General features: G+C 37.1%; 1 protein-coding gene across 4 annotated transcripts in view; it reads right to left on the bottom strand.

The window, feature by feature from the left end:
* PARD3B (par-3 family cell polarity regulator beta) overlaps nucleotides 1–20,217 on the bottom strand; it is a 1,061,783-nt gene that overhangs the window by 920,392 nt on the left and 121,174 nt on the right. For 3 of the 4 annotated variants that reach the window (XM_059054028.2, XM_067026649.1, XM_067026650.1), the window contains exon 2: nucleotides 4,231–4,332. In XM_059054028.2, coding sequence (XP_058910011.1) covers nucleotides 4,231–4,332 — 102 coding nt within the window. Of the gene's footprint in view, nucleotides 1–4,230; nucleotides 4,333–20,217 lie in introns of those variants that run through there. The other variant, XM_067026651.1, reaches the window with a different exon arrangement.

Genomic DNA, 20,217 nt, shown 5'->3' with positions numbered 1-20,217 from the left:
CCAGGGCCCCAAAGAGTGAGGGTCACCCAATAAATTAAGAATCAATTTGTGATAGATTTTGGAAGGAATGCAAAGAGCAATCAACTGATCTGAAGTATATTTTCCTTGTCCTACAGGATATTAAAAGCTGAGTTAGTATTAAACTTGAGAAGACCATCATCACTTTAAAAGTTTAAACTAGGATAAGAGACAGTGTATTACCGTCCTATTGCTGCTATGACAAATCACCTCAAACTTATTGAATTCAAACAAGGCAAATTTATCTTACAGTTCTGGAGGTGAGAAGTCTGAAATGGCTCTCATTGGGCTAAAATCAAGGTGTCAGCAGGACTGTGCTCTGACTATAGGAGAAGCTGTTCCCTTGCCTTTTCCAGCTTCCAGAAGCTGCCTACATTCTTCGGCTGCATTTTCAAAGCCAGCATTGGCCAGTTGATACTTTCTCACACTGTATGTCTCTAACCCTGACTCTCCTGCCTTCCTCTTTTATTTATAAGGATCCTTGTGTTTACATGTAAATATTCCAAGATAATCTCCTCATTTTAAGGTCCTTCACTTAATTACATCTTCAAAGACCCTTTGCTATGTAATATAGATACTCACAGGTTCTGAGCATTAGGATGTCTCATGTCTAATTAGAACACCTTTGGGGGCCCTCCCTACCGCAAATAGCACAGAATATAGTGTCCTGCATATACTGCACACTACATATGTGAAACTGCACATAACGGTTAGACTCCAAATGTATTCTACTAGTCCATTTGGAATTAAACTGTACCTGTAATCCAGATCCTGGAAAAGGAGCTACAAAAGAAAGCAACAGGGGTAGAACTGGCAAGCCTTTGCAGTACAGATGCATGCTGCAGGCACAGAGAGTTGGAGTTAAACATACATGCATGGCATACTAGTTCTGAATTAATTTTGTTATTCTCCATGGTCCTATTACATATCTTTTCTTAACTATGGTGATAACTGTGTAAAAGCAAGTTCATGCTTATTTATGATTAATGAATTTTCATAATTAGAAATCACACATACAAACACACTGCCTTGGCATATTGTAGAAGAACAAAATAGAGTGTGAAAATTTAAATTCTAGGTTCCAGAGGCTGAATCTGCCACTTACTACCTGTGTGATCTTTGGCAAGTGACTTTCAATTTCTGTGTTCTCAGAAATTAAAAATGGGGATCATACATAGCTCTTGCCTGCAGAGTTTCTCTAAAGTAAAATAGATTATGTAAGTTCCAGAGACATTCTGGGCCACTGTCAGCATTCAGTGAAATGTTAAGTCATTATTGGGTGAACTAAGTCAGTAGCCTTGAGCATCCAGAGAAGAGACATGCACGTAAAGTTGTAACTTCCTAGTTATCCCATAAAACTTGAAGCAGACTGATACATAAACCTGAAGAAACTTGAGAACGACAGTCACAAATAGTTAAGTTTTAGCACAACATTTTGCACAAATACTAGTTATCATAAGATGCAAAATGCCAAAGCTGCTCCAGTAATATTTTGGCAAAATACAGGCTAGAAATAGTGCAATATGGCAAAAACTTGTTTCTCCTGTGAAGGGGCTCTAATAGGAAATCAAGTTAAAATAAAACAAAACCTGCCCAAAGAGACACCACATATGCATTATGCACTGTGTTGGCCAAAGGAATAACAGAAGACCAAAGACAAACCACTTCCAGTACCAGAAATTTTGAGAGTCATTTCTATACAAAAGCCATTAAAATCTATTAGCCCCTTGTCTGATTTTTAAGTAGAATACCATCTAACCTCTAACTTCAGTCTCTACTGAAGTGTACTGGTTGGCTTTTTCATACACTACATAAACAGCTTCAGCCTACACTGCTTTCCGATTCTGTGTTTCTGTTTTTCCTGCCTCATCCTTTCCAGCTAGGCCTTCAGTGGTTCCTAATGGCATTTCTCAACTGCAGTCAGTCTTTCCTAGAGCTGAGGTATGCGAGCTTTAGCACAAGGATTACGTACATTCACCCACGTCTCTTTGCGCTTCCTTCTCCATGTATTCTAAATGTAAGAGATGATTAGGTAACCAGTTTGAAAAAGAGGAGAACTGTAGTTTTATCCAAGCTCAATACTATCTCAAAGGATCTTGGGAGAGTTTGAAATGTCACTAAACAACCACAAGCATCATATATAATTACTGCTTAATCTAAAATGACAAAAAAGGTTAAAAAGGCTGGCAGAAACTTCTTTCCACACTAGACAAATGGACCATAAGGAAGTTAAGACTGCAGAGAGAATGTCAGAAAAAAACAAATAAGTAAGTAACGCTGTCTTTTTCACTTACGTTATTTTAAAACAATTAAAAATGGGAGTACAATTATTTCTGGCAATATCAAAAGTGTAAATTCTTATCAACTCTGCAGAATACCAATTAGGCTTCATGTAGCTGTGTTAAAGTAGATTAAAGGAATGCGTAAACCTGTACCCAAATAGACTAATTCTTTGCTAGGATTTTAACTGATTATCTCACTTTTCTACCTTATTTAGTAATGGTGGTGAAGTCCTTTTAAAAAAGGTTATACATAATAAAGCTGTTTCTGTGTCTAGTAAATGAATTATGGTTACAAAGTACAATGCCAAGATAGTTAAAAATAATTCTCTATAGGACAAATGCCTTCCCTGGGCACCATTCATGGAATCATCCATTCTGTAATGAGCTCTTGGATGAGGCTGGGGTAAGACATTTTCTCCTGGCCCTTCTTAAACATGCCACATTTCAGCTTTTCATTTTAATACACTGGACTTCAGTGACACTGGAGATGGGAAGACCTTCTTCATTAATAAACAACCCAAATACCTAGAGTATTTCTAAGGAAGAAGGTAGCTGTAGAGAAGAAAAAAGTAAAAAAGGGAAAAACAGAAGTGAAAGTCCTCCTCTTGTGTTATGAAGGTAAATACTACATTATTATTTACCATGAGACCAAAAAATAAGTGTGCATCAAAACCACAAACAGCAAGAATCAACTGTAGACAGGAAAGCTTTCTTTCTTGCTCTAACTCAAGTGTTCTTTGAAAATAGAGTTTGGATAAAATATTGTACCAGATATTATTAATACAAGGATCAAAAAGGAATTAATATCTCCCAGTCTGTGTCCTCTAGGAGCTTACAATCTATTTAGGGAGATAAGTTCCTTATGAAATGGCTAATTAAAATGCAAAGCAAAGGAGAGTTGAATTCCAACAGAAAACAGGGAAAATAAATGTATAGAATGTCTGCAAAGGCTAATGTAAATTTCAACGGTCCAAAAAGATCTTATGGGAAAGGAAAAATGCAAATTGTACCTAAGTTCAATAAAGCAGTTATTTATATTCCAATCCAGTTGATTAAAACACACAAATACCCCTACCCAACCACCCCAAGATCGCATAAAAATACAGAGAAACATGTTTACAGACTTAAATTAGCCTAGTACTAAGAGCCTAAGGATGCACAGCAGAAGAAACTTAGAAGCAAGGATCTTTCAGGGGAAAGCTGCAGTTCAGTTCTGGAGAACACATTAGCCATTGATCAGAGAGCCCAACACAGATGCAGTAAAAAACGATATATCTCAACAGCATAAGCCAGTGTATTGCATCTGAAGAGTTTAGTTTTACACTTTTTTTCAGTTTAGCATCAAAAGACTAATGCCATTGAAACAAGGTAATTGCAATGGGATTATTCGCAAGTAAGTGGCAAAACATGTTCAAAACTTTTTGAAATGTTCAAAGTCAGCGTTTCTCACTGTAGCAATAACAACAAAAACTACCACTCAAGATAGTTGCTTGCCAGCTCCTTTAAGGAAAATCTTCACCCCAGTTCTTCACAAGACTTTGCTCCCCACTGTATACTCTCCTTTGAAACACATTCAAATCTCAGGCATTAAGTTGAATGTTAATGGGCCAAGAATAAACTCCAGAGCCAACAATGACAATGAGAACTCCAACAGCTTCAGAGCCTGACACTAATTTACTGAGGCGTATCAGGAACTCTTGGGAATGAAGTGTCTGCTAATTAGGCCACCATGAAGAGACTCCCAAACCTTAACAAAGTTTTTCCCAGCATCTGATGATGAACTGTGATTTGTGGGCTGTCTAGGTAAAACTCGAACAGATGGTATCTTTTAACAATAATTGACACATGAGTTTGTTAAGGATCTCAATCTCTGGAAAAACATGTGGCTCGATAGAGGAAAATAAAGAAGAACATTTTTAGAGTCGTCTACCTTATCTTTGTCTTCAACGACATCTGCCAAGACATCATCTGGATCCAGGATTCCTCCATCTGTGTATTCTAAGTGATGAATCTTCACCCAGTACCCAGGATCCTGTGGTAGAACAACCAAGAAGTTTCATGACTAAAACTTTTTTTTTTTAATGTAAAATACATTTTAATCTTAAAAATAGACTCCTTAAAAATATGCTCTAGCAATGATAAAAGTTTTATCATTATAACACCTAAAACAAATGTTATCTGTTTATTGGGATAAATTTATGGCATGTTTATCCTGTTTAACTTAAGTCAGTAAATCAATGTATACATATTTTATCAGTTTTCCTGGAAGATTAATTGCAATGGAAAAATAAACTGCCCCAGCCATTTGTAAAGCATATTCAAGGAATTCTGAATAACCTTCGCTTTAGGTAATCCCAAGAATAATCTGGAAAAAGAAAGATCTTCTCAAGGGTACTTTCTGAAATTGGGGATTAGAAATTCAAACAGATACCTAAAGCTGTAGGAAAAAATCAAAAGGCAGAAATCTGTGATGGTAATAGCCATCGCCTCGGATATACAAATGCAATGAGAGAACCAACATCCTCTTCAACTCTTTTTATCTCTGCTGTGCACATATTCTCAACTCTAAGATTGGCAATGACATCTGAAGCAAGAACTCCAGCATTGATTTCCAGTCCCTGAAGCACGGCAGCAACTAGAACAATGTTCACAGTCAAACAGGGGTGGAGGGTGGGGGGCATCATTGAATTGGGGTAGTGATTTACAGGATTTCCAAGTATTGCTTTTTAAAAATTGCTGGAGTATAAAGCTTAAGAAAAGGAATTACTTTCTCAAAATTTGTTATGTAGCTAGATACTCTGCTCTGATCCAGCTCAGTTACTTATATACTGCCTATTTCTGGAAAAGATATGAACGTGAACCATTATGACAATAAGAACATGAATCAATGAATGAAGAAAAACATTAGTATAGTTTTTACCAGAATACCCAAGCTATAATCAATTTGGTTCTGTGATGCTTAGAAAGTCCCTCAATGTGGGAAGCTTTTGAGCTATGAGCACCCAGTATCCACCATAGGAATAGATACCAGTTTGTGAGAAGACATAACAGTTTTCCTGGGATAAAGCTCTAAACCTTTACTACATGAATCTTTGTAAAGGGTAAGCCCTAACATAACCCTCAGAATTCAATTGCAATTTTAGAAAAACTAATAGAAATGGTTGCTATTTAGCCTTCTCTGTAGCTGTCCCCCAGTAAAAGGCAAGGACATACTATTAAATAATAATTCTTTTTTTAAAATTTTATTGTATTTTTTTATATAGCAGGTTCTTATTAGGTATCCATTTTATACATATTACTGTATATATGTCAATCCCAATCTCCCAATTCATCAATAATAATTCTTTTAAAGCAACTATTTGGAGGGCTACTGATATGCAGCTCAAGTACATAGCTTTTCAGTAATCAACTTGATAAAGTGACAGGCTTAAAAAATCTGAAGGAATCCTCCTTAGGTAATCTTTCTACATTTCAAAATTAAGTTTTCTATAGAGCATCTAAAGAGTTCTAAGATTCCAAACAGAATGAAACGAATTTATTTTGCTTTTTTTTTTTTTTTTTTTTTTTTTTGCGGTACGCGGGCCTCTCACTGTTGTGGCCTCTCCCGCTGCGGAGCACAGGCTCCGGACGCGTGGGCTCAGCGGCCACGGCTCACGGGCCCAGCAGCTCCGCAGCACGTGGGATCTTCCTGGACCAGGGCATGAACCCGTGTCCCCTGCATCGGCAGGCGGACTTTCAACCACTGCGCCACCAGGGAAGCCCAAAAGGAATTTATTTTGCTTCTAATACTAGGCTTATAGGTGGAAACACTAATGATTTATTAGGAAACAACCCAATTCTATTTTGCCCATATAGAGATCACAAAGATATAAGCAGTGACTATACAACCAAGTAAGAAAAGCATCCATAGCTCAGATCCTTTAATCAAAGAGCTTTGCCAACACAAGGATAATTGTGCTATAAAAGGTAAGCTAAGTACAACAGACTAGATTCTAAATAGTGAAGATACTCTGGTAGACAAAACACTGGAATATACAGAAAAGGGAATTGTTATCTTTTTTAGTCTGGCCATGCTACAAGCAAAGTACTTCTCCAAATCTACACAGGACTTCTGGCTGAAACCTATAGAATATTGCATTTTTCCTTATAAAAAATTCTTCTTACATAGTGTTCCATTTCATTAATTTCCATTACTCCCACAGAGTTGGGTTCTGATATATTATAGCTCTACAGATGAAATCTGTTGATTTTAACCATGTTTATAAAAGGTGATGTATTCTAAATAGTGTGATTTTTTATATTCAGTTTTTTTAATCAGACATCAAGTTGTCTGCTTTCTTCTCATACTGTTTGGAAAAGCAGATTTTGTCACCCGAGACTAAGGTAAACCCCCAACAACTGCAATATAAGGTATACCTCTCTTCCTGCCCAGAGAGATGAAAACCAAAAACTCAGATTTACACTAGGGAAACTCAGGAAATAGCAGGAGACAGGATCTGATCAGTGGCAAAGGGAACAGCAGACAAGTGACAGCAAAATGGGTTGTTAAGTCACATAGCATTCCTCCCTCACACATACTTGTAGGATCTAAGACCTGTAAAATCAGGCACAGAAGTTGAAACTAAGATATTTATCTCCAGTTTTGATTCAAAAGAGTACAGAACTTAAGTTTTACAAACTTAAAATCAAATGAAAAAGTAATCTGATACATTTTGGAATTGTATATTCAAATTCAATCTGAAAAAAAATTCTAGGTGAACTACATGGTGCCAGAACATAAAAAGACTCCTTGCAATTTTAACTCTGTTCTACACTGGAATGTATAAAATGGCTTTATCAAAGGAAAGAGTAGGCCAATGACGAGCATGCATCTAACACTGAACAAAAACTGATGAGCTGTATGAAAGCAGTCTCAGAGTTAATATTTCACACATCGAGAGGTAAATCAACACAGTATGTACCAACTGTGATTTTGTCCCCATGGCATTTTGGCCATGGTGCTATAGATCACTTTAAGAAAGTATACACAATATTAGCAGCCAACAAGCCATCATAAGACCATAAATTTACCCTGACTCCTTTATGCATGTAAAAATTTCAACCATTACATCAGAGTCAACATGTTGCATTTCATTTACTTGGTTTTATTACCACCATGAATAAAACTGATCAAACATGAAAAGTTGTTCACATATATGTCTTGGTTCACCCAATTAATCACTTGGAAAAGTTTACTCTATTTTTCATAATAGTGACATTTAATCTACCTTTATATTGCACAAATATCTAAATATGCATAACTTCTAAATTATTTTGGAAATATCTAAAGTATGTGTGCTATGCAACAAATAGTATTACTTACACTCCTGGATCATTTAAGTATTGAAAAATAACATAATACCCATTATGTTTCCTCTACTTCTGATAGTATCTTATCCATTTTTTAAGTAATGCACAGTTCACTTAAACCCTACTGGAGTTTGAAAACTAAAAATAGTCTACAAGGATGAATTGGAAAATGGGGGGGGGGGGGGAAAGGTATGCACTATGGAAAGAAGACAGTTACAGGGTACTTTTAATGATCAACGTAGAAATTGTTCCAAACACGTATTGATATTAACAGCAACAAATATCTTTCACTGTGGGCAGATGACATAAAATTTGACCCCATACCCTAGAAAATGTATAGTACCCAAAGTTTCAAAGAACAGTAATTTTCCACCTGCAAGACGTAGAGGAGTAGACTGGAAAGCCAGATACTACAATGTTGTGACGACCAAGTACTGAGATTATGCCAATGATCAAGAGAGAGTTTCTCAGCAAAATGCCTCTGGTACAAGAAAAAATAGCCTGAATGGCAGCAAGTTCTCAAGTGAGGAGGAGAGTGCTGTGAAGGAAAAGCCAAAAGGTGGAGAAGGGCTGTGTTTATGAGTGGGCTGTGTTTACAGTGCTCAATAATGTAACTAGGTTCTTGGTGGCTTCATGTTTTCACAAGAAAAATCTTACCCACTGGAACACAACAAGATTAATTATACAATGGAAGTTATCAGAAAATTAGAATTTAACTTCATGAATTTGGTGGGATGTATCCATAAAATGAGATTTTACCATTTTCATCATTATCTTCATCATTATAGCAGATCATTTGTTTTAGTGCCTATTACAGGCCAGGTGCAATAGGTACTGCATGTTTTATACAGTTAACTCGTTTATCTTCCAACAGACTCATCAAATAGTTATCAATCTATTTTACAGATGAGGAAAACAAGGCATGAGTAGGTGAACTGATTTACCGAAGGTCAAATGCTTACTAGACAGCAGAGCCAAGGTGCATTTTTTAAACACAGAAAATCTTTTAGATTAAAGAACTTAACAAAAAGCACAATTACCCAAGAAGGGGATCAGATCCATTTCTATCTACTAAGCATATGGATCCATGCAAGTCGTCATTACTCTGGGCCTCTGTTGCTTCATCATTAGTGAACCTGGAGGCTCTACGGCCCTCTGCATAGGGCACCACACGGAGGTCAAAGTGTAGAGGGCACAAAGGGGCAATAATGGAAGTCCCCAAAGCCTTTGTGTTAGTGTGTCCAGTGTTTCACAAGTGAGAGAAGCTTTAGAGCATAACTGCTCATAATTATGGAATCAAAGGTTTGGGAAGCAGTGGGAAAAAAAGAGTAGAAAGGGAGCTTGAGGTGTCAGGTTGGATAGAGAATTATGAAGTTTTTATGTGCATGCACATTTTAACTAACTACTTCTATCATTAATCCTCTGGGGTTACTCTCCCTTCTACTCAAGACCAAAATAGAACCAGATGCCCCAGAATGCACCCAGGAAACAGAGCAGTCAGAGCAGGCCTGGAGACTACTGGTACAGGCAGAGAACAGGAGTCTCTGAATAACCAACCACAGACAGTGTAGGGAAGAAGAGTTCTCAAAACCAATGCCTGAGCAAAACCTAGCAGAGCAGTACTGACACCTGAAAGGAAAGAATTAAGCCAGAAAGAGCAGTACTGACTACAGAGATTATTATGAGCTGGCCCTGACTTCAGAACAGGCCTCCACCTTACTGAGATAGATCAAGCACAAACTTGAGAAAAGATTAGGAGAGGAATATGAGTTGATGCCACTTTAATCAAGTATGTTTCCAAAGAATCCAGGAGAATTAGAATGGGACCAAGGGTTTTTATGCTGGGCTTCAAGTAATAATACCTGGTGAATTCAACAACAGAATTATAAACTTCAATTTATATATAAAGTGAAGGTGAGTCAATCAATCTGTAAATTCATTTCCAATTTAAAAAATCTATATTACTAAAGGTAAATAGGGACATTTCTTAATGATATAGGATCAATCCAAGTGGAAGAAAACAATTCTAAATCTGCATGTACACAATAACATAACTTCAATATATATACTGTAAAAATGGACAGATATTTTAAAAATACACCAATTCACAATCACAGTGGGAGATTTTTGATAGGAAATAAGTAAAATATAAATCATCCGAACAGCACAATTAACAAAGTAACCTCATTTATTTATATCACATATATATAAAACACTATACCACAAAAGACTAGAAAACACACTCTTTACAAGTACACATGGAATATATACCAAATTTCAGAAGTCTGGAATCATTCAGAATATGATCTCTGATCATAGTGGAATCAATTACAGAAAGAGATCTTGAAAATGCCTGGCTGTTTGGAAATTAAGAAATAAAGTTATGAATAATACATAGATTTTTTTTAATGCAGTTAGAAAATAGTTTAACTTAAAAATAATTAAAATAACAAAAAATGTGGGATGCAGCTAAAGCAGTGCCCAATGGAACAGTTATAGCCTTTACTGCACATATTAGCAAAACAGAAAAGCTAAAGTCAAGAAGCTAGAAAAGAACAGCAAAGACAGAAGGAAGGAAATAAAGAGCAAAATAATCAATGAGTTAATAAATATAAAACAAATATAAATCAAAGTTGGTTCTATAAATGCCTTGATAAAATTGATAAATACCTAGCAAGACTGATAAAGAAAAAAAAACATAAATTTCCATTATTAAGGAAAAAGATAAACAATATCATAGAACTCACAGATAGTAAGATGATACTGTAAAAACTTTTAGACCTCTAAAACTGACAATTTATATAAAATAAACATTCTTTGAAAAATACAACTTGCCAAAACTGACAATAAGAAGAGAAAATATACATGGAAAACAGTACAGAGGTTCCTTAAAAAACTAAAAATAGAGCTACCATATGATCCAGCAATCCCACTCCTGGGCATATATCTGGAAAAGATGAATACTAAATCAAAAAGATACATGTACCCCAATGTTCATAGCATCACTATTTACAATAGCCAAGACATGGAAGCAACCTAAGTGTCCACTGACAGATGAATGGACAAAAAAGATGTGGTATATGTATATAATGGAATACTACTCAGCCATAAAAAAAGAATGAAATATTGCCATATGCAGCAACAATGCATAACCCTAGAGATTATCATACTAAGTGAAGTAAACCAGATAAAGACAAATATATGATATCACTTACATGTGGAATCTAAAAAATAATACAAATGAACTTACTTACAGAACAGAAATAGACTCACAGTCATAGAAAATAAACTTATGATTACCAAAGGGGAAAGTGGGAGGGGAGAGATAAAATAGGATTATGGGATCAACAGATACACACCATTATATATAAAATAGATAAACAAGGATTTACTGTACAGCACAGGAAACTATATTCAGTCTCTTGTAGTAACCTATAATGGAAAACAATCTGAAAAACATATGTATGTATAATTGAATCACGTTGCTGTATACCTGAAACTAACACAATACTGTACATCTACTTCAAGAAAAAAATAAATATAAATTAAAAACAATTTAAAAAATGAATCTATCTTAAGTTTCCCATAAAGAAAATACCAGGCTTATATTACTTCACAGATAAAATCTTCCTAATGTTTAAGGAAGAAATAGTGTCGATCTTATAAAATACTTCTGAAAACTAGAAAAAAGAAACTTCTCCCATCTCATTTTATGAGGACAGCATAACATCGATAACCAACACCTTACAAGGACATTACAAGAAAATTATTAAAAATTTGCATATGGATACATATCCAAAACTCTTACATAAAACATTTGTAAATCAAATTCAGTGATGTTTATAAAGGATAATACATCATAACCAAGTGGGATTTATTTCAGTAATGCAAGAGTGGTTTAAGATCAAAAATCAACCAAGGTTATTCACCAAATTAATAGGGGAGAATAAGGATAAAAATTATATGATCACCACAATGAATGTAACACAAGCAGGTGAGAATATTTACCACTAATTCACAATACCTTCTTAGCAAACAAGGTGAACCTTTAACTAAACAAGGCAAGAAAAACAAAAATTTTTAAGGGTAACAATTATATTAGCATCAAAAATATCAAATATTTAGGAATAAGTCTAACAAAAATGTGTAAAGAGTCTTATGCTAAAACACAAAATATTAGGAAAAATTAAAGAAGTGTTTCATGGATTGAAAGACTCAGAAGTGTGAAGATCTGGATCCTGCCCAAGTTGATAAGGTTAGGGTTAGGATTGTGAGGATATGGGACACTCAGAATTCTCAGACCCTGATGATATAAGTATAAATTTATACAGTTATTTTGGAAAATACTGGCAGTATCTGAACAACAGAACACTGCATAGAGCTGAACATAAACATCCACATAGCTTTGTAATTCCACTCCCAGGTATGTATCCAGAAGAAATGAGTATACAGAATTACCAAAAGACACGTAGTAGAACATTCATAGCAGGATTATTCCTAATACTTAAAAATCTGGAAATAATGCAAATATTCATCACCAGTAGAATGGACAAATACCATGTCCGTGCAATGGAATACTAAACATCAACAAAAATACACAAACTACAATTTTACACAACAATATGGGTGAACCTCACAACACAGCATTGATCAAAAAGAGACTAATACCAAAAAAATTACATACTATATAATTCCATGTATAATAAGCTCAAAAACAGGCTGTACTAATTCACAGTGTTAGAAGTCAGGAGACTGGTTACCCCTGAAGAGGAGAAGGGCAGTGAGTGAAAGATACACAAAGGGGTTTCTGGAGCAATATTCTATTTCTTGATGTGTATGCTGGCTACACTTATTTGTACACTTTTCTGTATTTGTGTTATACTTCTAAAACTTTACATAAAAATGAAACGTTTTGCTTCAAAAACTGATTTCTTTTTTCAAATTGAAATACCTAGTGGTTCCCTTCACACACGACATCTCTACAGATAAACAAACGCAGATCACTAAAAAGCTGTTTAGAACAAGTTTCCTTAGAAGTAAAAGAACAAATCCTAAGGCAAATAAAAGAAATGTAGGAGTCCCCACAGATGGGGAAGCCAGATTATCCCACCAACAGAACAGGCAACTCAGTGACCACCAGTTACTCAAAACCTCTAAGACCTACAGAGGTGGCTTAGTGGACCATGGACTTCAATGAGCTGACAGTGTTACAAGTCAGTGAGAAATGTTACCCGTATCTCAGGCTGTGATAGAGGTACTGTGTCCAGAACAGAACAGGTAATAATCTCATCCTTGCTAATGTGGTCACCCCACATTTAGAATAGTTTTTCAAAATTTATTGAGATTATTATTTAACAAGCTGAAGAGCATGCATATGGGGGTGGAAGTAGGGCAGCTCCCTCATCATAACACATAATTTAGGTTTGTTTAAACAAAGGGAAAAATTTCACAATTTCAAACATAGTACGACCACAGCTTTACAAGGCACTGAGCTCTTGATACTCAATAAGGCAAAAATCTCTTATGGTTAAAATTATCTTTGAAAATCTTTCAGGTTAGTCTCCAATATGATATCTCCCTATCCCTTTTCAATAAGTCTGACACTACTTATTTTTCATACAGGACTAGAGCATATTATCATCTTTTCAGTTAAGCACCAAAGTATCTGGATTATGTTGGAGATCATGTTCTTTAAAAATGCTTATCTTAAGTATTTAGAATCACACTCAGGCCAGAGACAGACTCACTACCATAAGCACATGTGAACTGAAACAACAGAGGTGGTAGCAGAGTCTCTCTCATTTCATGCTTCCTCTGGGATATGTGCTCACTGCTCATACAAGTTACGTTAGCTATTGACACATTACTCAACTTATCCCCCGCTTTTTCCTTGGTTGAGCTTTTACAGGTGAATCTGTGAAATTTAAATGACTGTATAAGACTCTCATCAAATCCAAAGGCTGTTACATACAAGAAAGATTTGACTTGTTCTGTACTGCTCCAAAAAAGTTACATAAACAAAAGAGACGTAGCATAAGAAAGAGCTTCTAAAAAGAGCTATCGGAGAGCAGCGTGCTAGAGGAAAGAGCTAGAGGTTATGATGGTTACTTGTAGAATGCTTTAAACCTTCTTCATTCATTCATATAAAGATGCACACACAATTGATAGTATCTGTCAAAGAAGGTCTTTGGAGTTATTGTAAAAAGACATCAACATCATAGCAGCAAGAAAATCTGGATTTAATTGGTTGTATCAAGTAAAGCTTGAGTTGTATGAATCTGTGTTCTCAAATTCTTATTAAAATTCCTGGTAGAGTATGATGAAATAGTGAGCTCTCCATTCCCATAAGGAGTCAAGCAAAGGCTAGATAGTCCTATCTCAAGGATGCTGTAAGATAACAAATGGGAATTGTGTGATCCTGAAGACCCCTTCCATCTCTCAAACCAACAGCTTCTAGAAATTCAAAGGTCCTTAGGTCTTTGAATCTACACCTAGAGAAACTTCTTGAACGAAGACATTTCTGCTATATCTGAAGAATGTTTTCATTAGCTCAGCATAATTCCACAGTGATTGTGCATCTCCAGGCAGGAAGTCCATGAGCCAAACACTTTTATTATACCTATACATCAGTTATTTCTTTTTTTTTTTTTTTTTTTTTCTCGGTACGCGGGCCTCTCACTGCTGTGGCCTCTCCCGCTGCGGAGCGCAGGCTCCGGACGCGCAGGCTCAGCGGCCATGGCTCACGGGCCCAGCCGCTCCGCGGCACGCGGGATCCTCCCGGACCGGGGCACGAACCCGTGTCCCCTGCATTGGCAGGCAGACTCTCAACCACTGCGCCACCAGGGAAGCCCCATCAGTTATTTCAGTGTCTTGCTGTGTAACCTAAAATTTCACTGATTTATAAACAAATTTAATAGAAAGGTCCTCCATCCCCAAAGTAAAAAAAATTATTCTGGTAGAGAGAAAAAGAAACCCTGAGAATTGTATATTGCAGTCTGATTGGGAACTTGCAAACATGGAAGGACCAACTGTATCACACCATTTAACACATGGAACTTGAGCATCAACAGATTTTGATATACAAAGGTCATGCCACAAGGAAGGTAGTTGGCTTGTGATAGACAATTCTCAACAAATCAGTCTCAATATAAGAGCACCACAATTCCAAGGGAAATTTTCAATTTTATCTCATAATCCAAGTTTTGATAATATTACTCATTCTTTTCAAGCAGAAAGAAAAATATTTAATCATCAAGGCATAAACTTCATTTGCTAGTTCATGTATCAACTAAATATTAATCACTCCATGTCATTTTTCATTCAGCTTTGTGAGGTAACCATAATCTCAGCAATTTTCTTTATATAAAAGACTTCAAAGGTTCATTTTTCATCATGGGATTAACCTAAAACTCATGAGGAAAAAAGTTCCAGATACCTAGATTATTTTTTAACAAAAGACAAATTTTAATTATTTTCAAATCTGCTGCCTACATCGTCACAGCATACTCTCTTTATAAGAATATGGAAATTTCCTTTTTCTATGGATCTAAGAGTGAGTTAAATGCATAAAAGTATATCCTTATGTAAATCTTCAGGATTAAATACACTGTAATCATAAAATGAAGTTTTATCAGGAAAATCAAATGTTAGTCTGAAATCAACAAAAATTACATCTTTAATTGAATTATCTATTTTGAAAGATTCCCAGTATGAAAGATTTTTAAAACATTAAACCATTAAAATTTAACAACACTGAAATACAATGTTTCAAAATAATTTTAAAGAAAACAGCTCATTTTTTCAAATCCTGTTTTCCATTAATTGTTTTCAAATGAAATTTTATAGTCCAAAGACCTGGATGCCAAGGTTTTAGAAGCTTGTGTGGTCCAAAGGAATGCAAAGCCTACAGCCAAAGAACGGAAGTGGCCAGGTCTCCAAAGAGAAGGACAAATAATTTTTTTAAAGAATTTATTTCATTATAAAACCCTAAAAAGTATTCTGCTGCAAAATGATTTTTTTAACAATTTATTTATTTATATATTTATTTTATTATTTTTTTTTGGCTGCGTTGGGTCTTCATTGCTGCATGAGGGCTTTCTCTAGTTGCAGCGAGCAGGGGCTACTCTTCATTGTGGTGCACGGGCTTCTCATCGCGGTGGCTCCTCTTGTTGCAGAGCACGGGCTTCAGTAGTTGTAGCACGCGGGCTCAGTAATTATCGCTAGCAGGCTCTAGAGCGCAGGCTCAGTAGTTGTGGTGCACAGGCTTAGCTGCTCTGCAGCATGTGGGATCTTCCCGGACGAGGACTCAAACCCGTGTCCCCTGCATTGGCAGGCGGATTCCTAACCACTGTGCCACCAGGGAAGCCCCCAAATGAAGTTTAATAAGAATTTGAGAATGCAAATTCATACAACTCAAGCTTTACTTAATATAACCAATTAAATCCAAACTTCCTTGCGGCTATGATGCTAGCATCTTTTACAATAACTCCAAAGAATGAATACCTGTGTCGGATCCTGCCAATTGTGTGTGCATCTTTATGTATATGAATGAATGAAGGTTTAAAGTATTCTACAAGTAACCGCCATATCCTCTAGCTCTCTACTCTAACACAAAGTTTTATGTTCCATCATTGAAGAAATTAAGACATAGAAAATTTTAATTTACATCAGAAGAGGTACTGTTGGCAGTGTTTCTAAAAGTAAGTTAACTTTAAGATAAACATGAAGACATCATCAACTTTACTCCCAACCACTGCTTGTAAAATGTATTTTCAGTATGGCAGTAATAGGAGTCGTGAAGAATTACCCATCTTTGATTTTCAAAAGTATTCAGTTACTACTGCCCACTACTGTTAGCTTTGTTTCTCCAACAGGGTCATTCCTCCAGAATGCTACAGATGGATCGCAGACATGGCTAAGAGAGAGAACACAGGAAGCACCGACAGGAAGTAGGAAAAGCTAAGCTCAAGGATCCCCTGCTCAGAGTTGACCTTCATGACAGTCAATCTAACGCTGATTCCCTGCCCTCACTGCCAGTATGACGCACGATTCGTTTATTCCACTGTTTGTTAATTTTTATTGGTCTCCTCCAACTAGAACATAAGCTCCATGATACAGAAACCTCACCGATCTTCTTCACTCTCATAGACCCGGTACCTAGGCCTACTTTTGGCATCCACTGTATATTTGTCATAGGAATAAAGATGACGAGAAACAGAAGAGTAACCAAAGAGGACAAAAAGACCTCCTGCTGTAACAGAGAAAACCATTTCATTTATACTAAAACAAAAGGTTTAATCATGTGACCCAGATCTTTTGATAAAGCTAAGGGCAGCCTGAGAAGAGTAGAAACACTGTGAGTTGCATGTCAAAGGCAATCTTTTATGCAACATCCATTAACAAATTACAGGAGAAAACCCCCCATCCTTGGAAGAGTAAAGCTTATATTCACTGAAGAGAGAAGACAGTATTTAACCAACGTAATAAATAAGTAAATTAAGTGGCATCTTAGAAGTGATACGAGATATGAGAGAGAAAAACCAAGTAGGGTGAGGAGGATGGACAATCCAGAGGGCTTATGTTTTGAACAGCTGGTCAGGTCATGCCTTAGTGAAAGGGTGCTATTTGAGCAAAGATTTGAGGAAGCAAGCCAGGGGCAGTGTGGAGAAAGGAGTCAGGTCTCCCAACAAACGGCTGTGCCTGTGGGCAAGCCTGCTGCAGTTCTTTGTAAAAGAAGTCAAAGCTCAGAAAAGGGACCCTTACAGGAGTGGGAGAGCCAGCTCACTTGTCAGGTCAAAAAAGCATATGGCAGATGTCCAGCCTCCCCAGGAACTCCTCACCCCACACCAAGGAAAATTTCACTCAACCTCTACAGCATTAGCTCAAATTCTACTCTTTTTCTGTCCTAATCATGTATAAAACTACTTTCTCTTTTAAATGAAAATATTTCCAGAGAGGTCCAAAGGGACCTACGGATGTTCCCCTCCAACCTGCTCATGAAGGAAGGCATACCAGGTATGACTGTGCATGGCCACATAAAGATAATCAATCCTACACCCACCCACCCACCCACCCCAAAATGAAACTATTCCATGGGAAATGTGTGAGGTTTAAAGTCACTAAGATTGGGTTGAAATCCAAACTCTACCACTTATGTAAAATGGAAATACCCTCAACCCTCACTGGAAAGTGAGAAGTTAATTACATATTCACAGGCATGCACATACACTGGCATATCAATCAAGCTACATGTATTTTCTCTCTTATTATCATACGCTTAAATTCTACAAAGGCAGAGCCATCTCTAACTTACATACTACTATAATCCCAGCATCTAGCACAGTTTTCTCCTTATAACAGATATACAAAAATCAGTGTCTGTTATTAATTACTGTCCTGTGTAATTCTTCAAAGCTGAGAGTTCAGGGGGCAAAGAGACTCCCCTGGGCCTGAAAAAGAATGTCATTTGGGGGCTTCCCTGGTGGCGCAGTGGTTGAGAATCCGCCTGCCGATGCAGGGGACACGGGTTCGTGCCCCGGTCCGGGAGGATCCCACATGCCGCAGAGCGGCTGGGCCCGTGAGCCATGGCCGCTGAGCCTGCGCGTCCGGAGCCTGCGCTCCGCAATGGGAGAGGCCACAACAGTGAGAGGCCCGCGTACCAAAAAAAAAAAAAAAAAAAGAATGTCATTTGTAAAAGAAGTCAAAGCTAGCAAAAGTTCCACAAATAGAAGTTTCAAAATGCTAGGCAAGTTTTTCATATACCGAAACTCTGGACAGGAGGAAACATTCTTCCCCAGTTTTCTCTATGAGCAAAATGCGGTCTGTAGACCAATGGGGTCCGCGAGCTGTTTTTTTTTCTGCAACAAAGTTAGTACAGAAATTAAGAGTAAGCATTTTAAAAACTCTTACAGCAATTTTTTATTGCTGCAAGATCCAAGCACATGATTTTGTATTTTATAAAAGCATCAACTTGCTATAGACAAGCAAATGAAACAATCTGGTCCTCCCCACTACAAATAGTTTGAGAAATCCTGTATATACTGGCCATCTGCCTGATGCCCAGTGCCTTAGGTAGGACTCATAATTAAGTGACACAGTTGACTGGTATTAATCAAAATGTTGACATATGAAAAGTAGGCCTCTACAGACAAGAAAAACTTCCACTTAAATATTATTTACACAAGAAAATGCAGGCCAAACTCCAAGAACAATTAGCAATTTATTAAAAACTTGTAGAAACCAATCTGCTAATAAATTGGGATGGAATTCCTTTGTTCTCAACACCTTACCTATGCTTCACGAGAATGAGAATATAGAGAGCAACAATAAAAACTACCTAGTTTTGGGCTTCCCTGCTGGCGCAGTGGTTGAGAATCCGCCTGCCGATGCAGGGTACACGGGTTCGTGCCCCGGTCTGGGAAGATCCCACATGCCGCGGAGCGGCTGGGCCCGTGAGCCATGGCCGCTGAGCCTGAGCGTCCGGAGCCTGTGCTCCACAACAGGAGAGGCCACAACAGTGAGGCCCACATACCACAAAAAAAAAAAAAAAAACTACCTAGTTTTGTCTAAAATTATGGTATCATTATACCATTATTATACTAATAGGTTATAAATATAGTGGGGGGAAAAGCTCCAAGCAGAAATGCCAACTGTGTAGCAGGCAGATAACACCAAAACACAAGGTGGACTCATAATTCACCTTATAAAAAAAGATGCCACGAATGATAGAAAAATTAAATGTTGAAATTTTTCTGAGTTATATCACAGTATCAGTTTTATACATTTACATATATTTATATATATTCACTTAGAAATACCTATTAACATAATACTACAAATGCTGAGATAACTGTGAGTCTACGTTGTCCAAGAAAAAACTTCAATCCTTATGTTTAAGTTGTATAAAGAAATATTTTAATTGAAAGAAAATTACTGACACCTACCTATGGTTACAGGGATTAAGTCTAATCCCCCCCCATCTTCCCTGGAAATCAACCCCAAACAAGAAAATTTTAAAAACAGTACCATAAACTGTGTTTAATGAAACCAGTAGACAATCTGCAGTTCGAAGCACAATGTAAAAGATAGAAAATGGATGGATAAGGAAGCAATGACTTCTCAGGGAGAAGGAAGGTGAAACCCAAGTGCTTTTAGATGGAGACAGCTCGCATGAAAAAAAGCCAGTCCACTTGGGACACAGTCTGGAGCCATCAGAGTCCATGAAAGTTACAAGAAGGCAGGGGCTGAAAATGGTGAGTAAAAATTATCTGAAAACATTTTTAAAGGATGGTGAAACTCCTACGTGCCCAGAACACCTCCGCTGTCAAGAGGCAACAAATATAACCTGTGGTGCCACTGAACCCTGAGTAGGGTGCAGATGCCAAGGCATCAGGCACAGAGAAAGGGCTGAATACAAAGGGCTACAGACTGCAGACAGGGACTGAGTGATGCAGGGTACACATGCCAACCTTACTACCCCACCCAACCCCACCCACAAGGCTAGCAGCCAGCCCTACAACCTCCAGCCCAGCCACTCCTCACAGGCTACTGGAAGAAAGTGCACCACCGA

The sequence above is a fragment of the Kogia breviceps genome, chromosome 2, assembly GCF_026419965.1.
Source record: "Kogia breviceps isolate mKogBre1 chromosome 2, mKogBre1 haplotype 1, whole genome shotgun sequence".
Taxonomy (NCBI): Eukaryota; Metazoa; Chordata; class Mammalia; order Artiodactyla; family Physeteridae; genus Kogia; species Kogia breviceps.
Note: the sequence above shows the minus strand (reverse complement) of the source record. Positions and strands in the feature narration are given on the sequence as shown.